Here is a 12,727-nt window from a genome sequence, read left to right as displayed (position 1 = left end):
GTGTTTTCTGAGAGCACAAAGAGGCTGTGTTCTAGAGATAGCCAAGGTTGTACCTTGTGCTGCAGCAGTAATTGGTAACATGTAAGAGTCACCCAGGTGGTACTGGTTTTGACAGCATGAAGGGGTCATGAAGAGCAGCTGAGGCTCGGCACAGTGAGAGGCCATGGAAGACCAAAAGTGAAGGTGCAGTCTCAGTTTGCAATTGATGGCCCAGGACTGAAGGTGTCATGCAAAGGAGTTGAGGCTTGGCACCGTGAAAACAGTCTATGAGAGACTATTGGTAAAGCCTAGTTACAGCAGTGATTTGGGAATGCCAGTACCATGCAATGACCACCAAGGACAGCAGGAGCAGTGGAGTACAGGCATCTGGAGCCCAGAAGACAAGCTGTGTGCTGCAAAGGGCAGAGCTGGAGAAGTGACCGGTAAAGCCCTTAGAGGAGCCCAGAAGATCCTGAGTTGGATCCCAGACATTGGTTTTGCTTTTGATTGTGACTGTGCCCTGATATTTTTCCCTCTTGAAGGAAGAATGTATTTTAGTGGAGCCCACAGTTAACAGACTTTGAATTTTAAAAGATATTGGACATTTTAAATTGATTGAACTTTTAATATGTAAGACTGTGGGATTTTAGATACAAAGACCATGAGGGCCCCATGATGTCACTGGGTGGAGACTGAGTCAAATCTGCCCAATATGGGCATTCAGTGAACACCAAGATAGGGGGAAAAAGGGGGGTAGGTGAGGAGCTGTTTCTAGTCTGAAATCTTGAGTAAGGGACAAGGGACACTGGTCATGGCTTCATGTCACTGTTTGCGTTGGTATAGCTGTGTAGACTATCCTAGATAGGATGGTAATGGCAGGGCAAGCTACTTGAATTCTCTGCCTACAGCATCTGTAAGTATCCTGACAGTGACCTGCAGGGTCAAATCCTTCCCGTGGTCTTCATTTAATCCCAGAGCTCACGCCTTTGGGATCTTTCCCCATGGTTCAAATTACCTACTGATTTGTCTGTCTCTCTCACTTGGGCCTCGCTGAGGACAGGGGCTCTTATCTGTTCTTTGTGGTGTCTCACCTTTATTCAGGGCCTGGAATATAGAGATGCTCAGAAAACACTAACTGCATAGGGACAGTCAACATGGAAGCAGTGCAAAGTGTGGGCATCATGCCTGGACAGGTATGGACTTGATTCTTGACCCGGCCAGCACACAATTCCCACTTTAACCGTGTCATATTACTGTTTTCACTCTACTCCCAACCTTGTAGAGGGGTTTAGATTTTGTAAAATTCTGTAATATCACTTTTTTTTTCTCTAGAAAAAATAAGGTAGATACAAATGGTCCTACAACACATAGCAGTTTGACTTACAGTACCCTGAAGTTACAACGGTGCATAAGCAATGGACACTCAATAGACTTCAGATCTTGATCTTTCTCCAACTAGTGCTGCTTGGTATGATCCTCTTTCTAGACACTGGGTAGTGAGTGAGCTGAAGGCCCCAGTCACCCTGTACTCCCGAGGGAAAGGGCAGATCCCTGACAGTGTTCTGAGAATGATAAACTCTGATGTGCGTACTGAGTACATTTTAATAAGCTATTTTAACTCATGATGGGTTTACCAGGGCGCTGTTCCAGTTAGCATCCTAACTTAAAGAACTACAGCTTTCTGTATCTATGTAGTAATGCAACCTAAGAGAAAGATATTGGAATTTCACTGTATACTTATCTGGAATAGTCTCTACTGACTGACTTGTAAATAGTGAAAGCTGATCATCTAACTACTCGTAAAACCTCTGACTTGTATTAAAGGGTCGAGTTGTGAAGTAATTAAGGAATGCCTTATGACCATAATTTGGGTCAATGAGCAAACCTGGGCATCTTCAAATGTGTATCTTCCTCCATCTTTGACATTCTGACTGGTTATCTCATAGCTGTGAGAATCCAAGTTGATTGCACTTGGGGCTCCAGGAGCTAAAAACTCTTGCCAGATTTCCTCCACCCTCTTGGCCACGTCCTGGAGAGGTTGCTTCTTCAGATCTTGGACAGCCAGCCAGAACCTGGAATGAAAGCAGAAACACAGTCAGTTCTATTTAGACTCTGCTAGAGGTGGTTCCAGAGCTGATGCTGTGTGTCTCCCCCCCCCCCCCCCCCCCCCCCCCCCCCCGCCGCTCCCACCTGCCTTGATGCCACATGTGAGTTCCACAGGACTGCTGAAAGTACAGGGTCTAATTGCTGAGGACAGAGTAAAAGTGTATGTAAGAAGATATGAGCTTCCGGGGGCCGGCAAGATGCTCTCTTCCCTCTGCGTAGAGAATGCATAACCCCAGCAAAATAGCCATTCTGCTGGGGAATTCCTGTTTGGTGTAGAGGGGCTATCTCATAGAACACTAAGCACCAAGTCACACGCCCCTCCCCATGGCCCACTAGGCACCAGCAGCATCTTTTAAGCTACTCCAACTAGCAAGTATCTCCAGAGATCACCAAATGTTTCTGGGAAATAAAAATTCTGCTTGGTTGAAAAATCAGCTACTCCTCATGCAGGTCTCTATACAATGTGAGTCTCTTTGTCAAATCAGGCTGGGGTCTGTTAGGACACTAAAATAAGGAAAAGGAGATTAGAGACTCTACGCAGCAGTTAAAAGCACTGGCCGCTCTTCCAGAGCACCTGGGTTCGGTCCCCAGCATCCACACTGGGCAGCTCACAACTTTCTGTAATTAGTTCTAGGAAATCCAAATTCCATCGTCTGGCCTCCACATGTACTGTATGCATGTGGTGTAGGCAGGCATCTACACATACATGAATAAAATAAATAAATAAAAATTTTAAAAGGAACATGTCACAAAAGCAGGCAGAACGCTGAAATTATAAAAGACATTTTGTCTAGACTGAGCCAGCCACTCATGTTAGAGAGCAACAATTGGGGGAGGGGTGGGCATTCTCAACATGGTGCTGGGCACCTAGTAGGTCTTCAATAAACAATTTTGAGAGGATTTGTCAGACACAAAGCTGAAGAGGCATCTCTACCAAAAGACTCTTTAGGGAATATGAGAGAAAAAAATCCACTCTCATCTCCAATTGCCTCCCCATAATCTCTCAGCTACTGACGAGCCGGTATGAGCACTTCTACTGAGAGCTTCCGTCAAGAGCCAAAGCAGTTCCCAGCACCCTCCTGTCCCAGGATCCTCCAGGGCATTCTGTCAGGGGGACCCAGGGCTGAAGAGCACATCCTCCCCCTGCAAAGGGGACAGGCCAGTGTCCTCAGTGAGATAGTGAAGGGTCCCCTGCTGTGCAGAGGGCACAGCCACAGGCAGTAGAACATAGACATAGTCTTGTCAATGAATGGGGAGGGTGAACTCAGATGATCCATAAGGCAGAGAGTCCATTCAGTCTGCTATTGAATTCTACCCAAAGTAAGATGTACTTGCTTATTAGTAGTATTAAATATTTTATTTATTTTTTAAAAGGGTTTGCGTGTTCTTCTGCAGCTCACGGATGTGTGGCCCAAAGGCGTCACCCAGTGGCAGACATAAGTAATACAGCCCCATTTCTACTAGGAACGTTGGGACATTGTGTTTGATTCCAGGATAGCTCCAACTTTCCCAGTTTGCCCTTTAGGAATCGAAAGATCATCTCTTTAAAGAAAGCCTCTCCTGACCCTCTAACCCGAAGAGCCAAGAAGGCAAAGGAGATAAGAACACCCTTCTATCAGGAAAACAGGGAGTTCTGCTCTCTGCCTGGCTCTGCTGCTGTCTGGAATTGAACTGTTCCAGGTAGTCTTTGATCATCTGTGAAATGGGTACAAAGTGGGTGAAGGAAGAGGAACTCTGGATGGTTTCCCAGTCACACTTAACTCTGGAATGCTTCCAGGCACGTTGGTGGGAGCCAAGGGACAAGCAAGCAGCAAGCCAGTCACCACCTCCCACCCTGAGATCTTAGAATTTCAACTCTTCCCCACAATGGTGCTCAGGGTAAAAGCTACCTGGGTCTCACCAATGCTTTGTTATGTCTCCTGCTTTCAACACCTGCCCTGCTTGGATCTCATGTCCTTCTGGCCTCCAGGGAGAGAAGTCACAGAGCTTTATGGTACCTACTGGGCCGATAAAGAAGCATGGAGCGGCCTCTGGGCCAAGTCTCTGGCTGTGGCCAGCCTTCTGAGTCATATTTCTTCCTGCGCCTGTGGGGCTTCTGTGACTTCTCACACAAATAGTTGGTCCATGGGTGATTTTTTTTTGTCTGTTTGTTTGCCTCCTCCATCAGTGTCACCTGGGAGGTCACCTTCTACCATCTGTTCCTTGCTAGTCTAGTCTGCTGTGTGGGAAGCCATGGAGACTCCAGGGGAAGACCCTGAGGACCTCTGAAGTGTCTAGGCTCTGTAGAACCCCGTGGTTCTGGGGACTTCAGGATGCCTTTTGCAGAAGGACCTCAGAGGCACTGCATGGCACATCCCTCTCTGAGTATACAAGACGGAACAGAGAACAGGTTGTCAAAGCCAATTTCAGAATCAAATCAAATACATTTTTACATTGAAATTACCAAAAGATTCCCTCCATCAGTTCGAGCTGAGAATTTTCAGTTTATAAAGGCACAAGGAAAAACAGCAGGCATGTCACAGGAGAGGAAGAAGGGGAAGTGAGGTAGGGGTGGGGGGAGAGGAGCAGAAGGGTATGGGGGGTGGGCACAGAGTGTGTAAGAGTGACATTCCCTGGACAGCTTTCTCTTCCTGTGTACATAGGACTCAGCCCAGCCTTCTGTCTGCTTTAGAGATGTCCTACCTTGTCTCTCCTAGGTGACAGCAAAAATGTTGTCACAACAGCATCTTGACATGTCTTATGTGTTTACCATCTTGGCTTGGAGGAACCTTTGTGATGATTTGGAATGCAGAAGAGGCTGTGTGCTTGCCTTGTTCTTGCCCGGCCAGTCTGAGCTGAACTGGGAGCTCAGGCCAACCCCCTCCCTGCCTTCCCACCGCCAAAGAGCCACAAAAGCTTCTCTCTGGGTATCCTCTGTGGATGGGTGGCCCATTGAGGATAGAGAAATGGCTGCTCTTATCAAAAGCCTGCAGGTACCGCTCCGTTGAGGAAGCGGTTAGTCGTCAAATGCCAGCAGCTCCATCAAACGCAGCCAACCTGCACTAAGCCCTCGGCTGGAAGCAGAGAGCCTTAGGGACTGTCAGGGCTCTGTGGCTCCAGGGTGTGCAGAGACCACCTGCCCTGCCTTTCCCCTAGCCACTGCCAGTTGTCAGAACAGGGAGAGGTGGCGCCGTGCTGGCATTCGATCTGTGTTCATGGCTTAGAAATGAATGCAGGAGAGGAAAAGGGTCTTGGGGGAGGGCGGCTTGTTCCAAAAGCACTAGTGTGAAGCATCTGTGGTCCATGGGACTGGAGGATGGTCCGGTACTGCCTTACTTGCTCCCTATCTCCCTAGATGCTGACAAGCAATGGGGTTTTTCTCTTCCAGACTGTCTAGAGCAGGAAGATCATTTTCCATTCCAGCAGGAGGTCCGTACATCTCTACACTTACCAGCTTACCTCTCTTTTTGCAAACTAGAATGTTCAGAGGCTACACAACACAGCCCTGGGCTTGTTCCCAGAGAAAGAGTGAACTCCTTGGCAGAAGGAAGTGTTTCTGTGCCCTCTGCTGGTCACTGGGTGACTCAGAACAATGGACAAAAAAAAACTGAGCTTTTTGTCTGGTTGGGCTGCGGGGTATGATTCTCAGATGCCCCATGAGCAGCACCCAAGCTGAGCTCGGCACAGGACAGGAGCCAAACTGCTGCAGATGGCCACAGCCTTGCCGGAGTCACTCCGTTCTGACTTGTCATCTGTTTGGTTACTGTGGGATCCCCACTGGCCCTAATGAAACTTCTGGGGTCTTCCTAGGGCTTGGGGCAACTGCCGAAGCTAAGGCTGGAGATGGAGCTCTTGAGGCAAAACCTGGCAGCCCCCTGCGTTTGCTTTTAATTGCTTCTTCCCTCAGCTGACACCGTATGGAAGTAGGGTCATCAATCTGCAGGTTAGAAGAACAACTCTGCCCTCTCAGGAGATGTTACAGCTCATAAAAAATGTAGGGGGGATGCTCTTTGTTGCAGGTTTTGATTTTTAACTCATGCCTTGCTGTATGGCAGATGATGTCAAGCCAGGCAGGACAAAGGTTTGTACAGGGAAGATGGAACAGGGACAGGGGCAGATGGCACTGTCCACCATTGGGGAGAAATTTCACAAAAATAGGGAAAAGGATAAAGTCAGCTCTGTAGGACATGCTTCAGGACGGTGAAGCTCCCAACCTGCTGGCCCAGGAGTGGCCACACTTCTTGGGCAGCTCAGCTCTAGACTTGGCTTGGGAAGTTAGGACAAGAGATGAGCAGATCTCTGGTGTAGATAGTCATAGCAAAGCGTGTGGTTGGACCTGCCCTGCTTCTATCCCTAGGGATGACAATCCTCAGTCATCTCATGACTCACCCTGAAGAAAATGATCAACGAAGGGGCTGAATAAGCTCCTTGCTGTATAAGCATGAGGACCCAAGTTCAGATCCCTAGCACCCATGAAAGACCAGGTGTGAAAATGTGTGCACGTGTCATTCAGGGAAGACCCCTGGGGCTTGTTGCCAACCAGGCTACCAAATTAATGGGCTGCGAGTTCAGTGAGAGATCCTGTCTCAAAAAATAAGGTGGAGAGTGGTCAAGAATGACATCTGATCTGCACTTCTGCAGACTCGTGCATGCACACCCATGTGTACACACATACACCCATTCATTCATCTATGTGATCATGTCCATACACCATGTACACATCGATCAGAAGGGGCCTTCCCATGATCCTATGTAATCATAGACCCACTTTCCTTGAAAGGTCTAGGCAGCACTTTGAGGTCGTCTTTTCATTATTCTGAAGTTCTGGGATACATTTTACCATTTGCCTACTTCTCTGGCACTCCATGTGCTGTGCCTGGTAAGACGGAATGAAAAAGCCCTTGTACTAGAGAGATTTGAAGAGCACCAGGAGACAGAAACAAGAAAGCACTTTGCAATATACCCAGCTCGCTCTCTCTCTCTCTCTCTCTCTCTCTCTCTCTTTCTTCTTCTGTTTTGATTCCAGTATCCTAGGCTGGAGACCAGCCCTGGGGAGAGGGGACAATGCTCCCAGCAGGAGCATTGTAACAGGCCAACAGGAGCCTCAAGCTGTAGACTTTCCCCAGCTCTCAGGGGCCACCGTGCACAAAGACCATGATAGAGGTGCACTCGCTTGGCCATGCATGGCTACTGTGGACAAGAGGCAGAGCCAGATTAACCCTGAGCCCTTGGAACCTGGGTTATGGGGGGGTTTAACAAGGTCTGTGACTAAAGGAATGCTCAGAGGGGGAAAGAAAGCTATTTTGTGATAAGGGATTGAAGGGTCTTCCAGTCATGTGACTTAGAGCTCAACTTTCCTCTCTATGTCCAATTATACTGAGTACCATCAACACAGTATTGGGGCCTCCGGAGAGGATTATGTGAAGCTCCCAGGCTGTCCTCTTTTGCTCTGCTGTTCTATTTTCTTTATCTACCTTCCTGTCGTGGATCAGAGGGGACCTTCTTTAAGTCTGGATTTATGCATGCATGCTGGGGGCTGGCGCATTCACACACATGCACGCACATTCTTTCACCCAAGATTAAATGTAGCCCTCCTGGCACCAGGCAAGCTGCTGGCAGAGGCACAAATGGAAATAGCAGAAGGGAACGAACACCTGCCAGGGACACACTCGCCAGTGCACTTGGGACTTCAGTGTCATGCATATTTCCTGAGACTTAGTCTTATTGGAAAAATTGGCCCTGGCTACGTTGCAGCTTTTGACAGCAAAGCCCACAGACTGTGCAGGGAGCAGCTAAGCAAGTAGACACCCCCTGTGTCTCCAAGGTGAACAGCATTCTTCTTACTATCTGTGAGATTTCGGGTGCCAGAGGGCTCTTAAGTCTACTTGTAGGCTGAGAGATCAGCAAAGGACATGCTCTGAATCATTCCATCATGGAGCCAAAACGGGACAGAAGGACCTATGGGGACCCAGCTGGAGATGGAGTTTGGGACTGGCTGACCCCACGGAGAGACCAGTTGGGAATGTACAGCTTGTTTCTTGCATGGCCTAGGGAGGCTGGGACCGTTTAATCCATTCAAATAATACTCTGAGCTGCCTCCCCACTCTGAAACCCCACAGTCCCATAGTTTTACTAGATCGATGGTGTTATCAAAGCCATTTGACTATTTAATCCTATTTAGAATCCTCGATCCTAACCACAGCCAGAGAAGCTAGAACTTGAATTTGACCCCAGGTGATATTTTAGGTGTTACCCGGTGTAGATGATTAGAAGTCAGGGCTTCTGTGGCCAACGCCTGGTCAGAAGCCAAAACAACCCCTTGAGCTGTGTTTAGACTATTCTAACGAGGCTGCTGAAAGAACTATTGTATCGTAGCCTGAAGCAAGGTCACCTTGTCTGGTTCACAACCAGCACAGGTCTGGACAGAAAGGCAAAGACACACCACCAGTACCAACATCACCAACCCAGGACTGCATGGCCAGGCACAGTCAGACGGCACCAGGTGACAGACAGTTCATCTTGATTTATGGTTTTTATTTGATTGGCTTCGGAAGGGTTTAGGGCATCAGGAAAGCACTGTGGTGGGTGTGTCAAATGCATTTCCATAGAGGATGAACTAAGGGAGAAGACAGCCCGGAGGTGGGCAGCACTGCCCCCATAGGCTGGCAGCATGGATGCATGGAAAGTGGGCAGAGGGGAACACCCTCGGTGCAGGTGTTCTCTCTCGTTTTGCTCCTTGGCCACCAATGTGTCTACTCTGTTTGACCCTCTCTTTCCACCACCATTCATGGAAACCTCTGGAATCAGGGGCCAAAGCAAACCTTTCTTGAGCCATTTCAACTGTTGGTCACAGAGATGAAGACATTCTGCCCAATACCCACCCACAGCTAATTCAGTATTGTGGCTTAGAATATAGTCCCCATTTTCACTTGGTCCTGTGATGTCTTGTGAATTCTTCAAAGTCAAGCTTAGGATGTGTCTACTTTCTCTTACATCCATTTCTCCTTCCTTTAAATCCTTCCAAAAATGGCTCTAGAGGCTACGCTTACTTATATCTAATTAGCAAATAGTTTCTTGGGTCTTGTCTTCAAGGACCTACAAGACTGTTTCCTGGGAGAGATAGCACATCTTGACTGTCTAGTACTCCTTACTAGACACTGGTTAGGCTTGCTGTAGTTTGCCATAAATGTCACCTGATGGATGACATGGATTTTACCCATTAACATAAGAGAATACAGCTCATTTCCCAACATTACGAGCTTTGATTTTTTTTTATTTTAAAAAATCAAGAAGTAATAAAAATCCATTTTAGAAATTATCACTTGAACATGGAAATTAGCTTAGTATGTAAGAGAAAACATGATGCAAAAAGGGGGTGGGGTTTCGTGGTGCCGGTAGTGGATCTCACTGTGGAGATGGCAGCTCTTGGTTAAGAAGACCACCGTGGTGGCTAATCTTGGTTTTCAGCCCCATTGTATATGGAACCAGAACAACGCCACTAGGCCCTCCTGTGAGGAATTTTCCTCCTTAAACTATCTGAAGTGGGGGAAGACACACTTTAAATGTGGGTAGCACCTTGGGTGGCAGTACAAATAAGAGGGTGAAGGAAATGTTACTGTGTGCATGCTTGCCCTGGCTCGTTGAATTGAATTGGTGTGTTATTGTTGCTGTGGGGTGCCTTCACCAATATTACAATCAGTTTCTTTAGATTGAAGATCAGCAGCTCTCCAGAAATCCTCCAGGCCTTCAGAGCCAAACTGGGACTGTTGAGACACTCCATCTCCTGGACTAAATAGCTACTGAATTCCCAGCCTCTCGAGTGTGTGATGGCCATTGTTGGATGACCCGGACCACATCCTGTAAGCGAGTCTAATAATCCCCCTTTACAGATGCATTTGTCCTGACAGTTTTTGAGGACCCTGACTAAGATGACCACCAAGGGGTCTCACCTAGTGATACACCTAACCACAGTCCCTGAGTCCCCTGGTTCCTGGTCTGACACAGCAGCGGGCTGAGCAAGCCCACAGTTCCCGCTTCTCTGTGAGCAAGAACTTCTGTGCTCTCCCTTTAGCCCTCTCTTTAGTTCACAGCAGATCTCATTTCCCAGATGTTTTCTTTTTTCTCCTATCAAGTAGTCATTATTTGCATATTTCCCTCCTAAGTTATGGGCCTATAGAAACAATCAGGTATTGTGGCATACCCTGATGCAGAAATCACATAGAAGTGACAGGATTTGTCTCTAGAAGAAAGTGTGTGCTGTCATTCGTTTGTAGAGTCAGATCTCTAGTTATACAACACTGACCTGGCTTGCTGGAGTTCTCTTTATTTATTTATTTATTTATTTAGGTTTTTTGAGACAGGGTTTCTCTGTGTAGCCCTGGCTGTCCTGGAACTCACTCTGTAGACCAGGCTGGCCTCAGTAGAGTTCTAAATTGAGCCCATTGATGCCCCTTTTCTGTTTAACAATTGTTGTTAACGATACAAGGGCCCTCAATCTCTAGGGCTGGCACATTTTGGGGAATGAGTATTCTGAGTTGCCTTCCTGCTCTGAAACCCCTCACCTCCATAGTTTTACTTGATGAATAGTGTTATCAAAGCCATTTGACTATTAATTCCATTAAAAGCCTCCATTCCAACCATAGCCAGAGAAGCCAGTACTTGAATTAGATTCCCCCGCCCCTATGATGTTTTATTGAGAAAGGGAAATGGAGAGTCTGATTATCCATGTATACACACACACACACACACACACACACACAGACAGAGAGACAGAGAGACAGATAGACAGAGACAGAGACAGAGAGAATACAGTTCAAATGTTTACTTACCTGAGATTTTCTGAACTGAACTCGGACTCCAGGAATCTGAGGAACTGGTCCCGCCCCACCTGGTCCTTGAGTATCTCATCAAAAGAGAAGCCCCAACGCTTCACTCGCTGCTGGCTGGGCTCTTTGCTTTGGGGTTGGAGGAGAAGGTTTGAAAAGTGATCAGTATTTAAAACAAACAAACAAAAGCAAAGCCTATGCCCTATGCTCCCTGCCGGCTCAAGTTTGTTTTGCCACTGAACATCAGGGAAAATCAGCTTAGGTGTAAGTGACAGAGACCATAAAACCCACACAAATTCCATGCATGCGCTTTTACACATCAGTGGTGACAGTTTCTGAAAAGGGGCAGGTGGAGGGGCCATGTTTGGTGAGGGTCACCAAAGCGCCCGACAAGCGATCGCTGTCTACAGGAAGCTATCCCCACCGCTGATGGACTGAGGGGCCCTCCTCGGGCCACTCCCATCTATTACAGACCCAACTTTCCACTCTTATCCTTTTGGCTCTTTTTCTGTTCCCCCAGAATATCTCATGAGTCCAGCCCTTTGTCTAAGAAGCTGGCTCCTTATCTTTTGTTCCTTCTTCAATAAAGAAAGGAGAGATCAGCCTCTGATTAGAGCCGAGTGATGCACCGGATATAAATGCATGGCTCTTACCAGAATAAACCAGATTCACTTAGAAACAGCATACTGCCTTTGCTCACTGCCTTAGCCACTGTGTGGTGTTTGCAGTGTACTAGGTAGACATGGTCTAATCATCTTACCTCTATCTGCTAATGGGCCGAGTCCTTACAGATACTCTGTGCAGTATGCTAGGATTGTTCCTATTTTCCAGCTGGGGAAACTGAGAGCTAGGGATCAGTTGCCATGGGAATCACAGCTAGGACGTGATGGGGGTCAAGAATCCAATCATGTGGCTCCAAGCACAGTCTTAAGCTTTGAGCTCATCCCTGCTCTGCAATCTCATATCCACAAGGAAAAAGGGTGTGTGTGTGTTGTGTGGTGGGTAGTTATATTATTCTGGTGCTGAACTCCTTCAGATCCCCTCTTCCCACATGAAGTCTATTGGCTGACCCTTCTTGAAACAATGACTTCTACTTCACAAGTTTGGTGCAGGAACCTCTCCACCCCTGCTCAAGATGTGGTCTGCAGACCAAGAAGGATCACAGGTCATAGCCAGAGGTGCTATACCAGAAGCTCCAATTACACAAGGCTCCCCAGAGACTTAGTCACAGCAACACTCGGGAACAACTAGTATAGACAGAACTTCTCCTTTTAGAGATAGATATGCACAAACCCTAGCAGTCAGTACATAAGCTCTTAAGTTTTTCCATAATATAGTCAACATACTGTCTCTAGTTCTCTTAGGAGAGAACAGGTGCATTGAAGTGCTTAAAAAGCATCAAATTCTAGAGGAGGCTGAGCAGGAGAACTTCCTGGACTGGCAGAGCCATTTTATAATCATGCTTTGCAGGCTTGGAGCCACCATCCGCCCATGCCAGCAAGGTGCTAGTATGGCTGATGACCTGAAGTGAAATTTAAAATGTACATAATGAAAGTTTAAACTTAAGTAGTCATGTGTGGCTAGTGGTTAAGGTACTGGACATGTGGTCCAGATGCAAACCATTTGGACTCAGCTACCCCGGCACTGGCTTGTGTGGTTGGCAGCATCTATTTCTAGGGCAGTGATCAATATGTTGTATATGTGGGGATCAGGGAGGCTTGCATTTCCAGGCATAGCTCAATAGGGTCATAGTAGAGTGCTAACCCTATTAGTGCAGGCAATGGGAAATTCTTCCAGAAATGATCTCTTACAAAGTATCAGGTTGTGTTTTTTTTTTT

General features: G+C 47.2%; 1 protein-coding gene across 12 annotated transcripts in view; it reads right to left on the bottom strand.

Moving 5' to 3' along the window:
• Window positions 1-12,727, bottom strand: part of Rgs6 (regulator of G protein signaling 6) — a 559,464-nt gene that overhangs the window by 66,662 nt on the left and 480,075 nt on the right. For all 12 annotated transcript variants that reach the window (XM_031356050.1, XM_031356047.1, XM_031356049.1 and 9 more), the window contains exons 14-15: window positions 10,893-11,018; window positions 1,865-2,051 (exon numbers count right to left, since the gene is read on the bottom strand). In XM_031356050.1, coding sequence (XP_031211910.1) covers window positions 1,865-2,051; window positions 10,893-11,018 — 313 coding nt within the window. The remainder of the gene's footprint in view (window positions 1-1,864; window positions 2,052-10,892; window positions 11,019-12,727) is intronic.

This window comes from Mastomys coucha, unplaced genomic scaffold (genome assembly GCF_008632895.1).
Source record: "Mastomys coucha isolate ucsf_1 unplaced genomic scaffold, UCSF_Mcou_1 pScaffold6, whole genome shotgun sequence".
Lineage (NCBI taxonomy): Eukaryota > Metazoa > Chordata > Mammalia > Rodentia > Muridae > Mastomys > Mastomys coucha.
The sequence above is the reverse complement of the archived record's forward strand: the minus strand, read 5'-3'. Positions and strand labels throughout refer to the sequence as shown.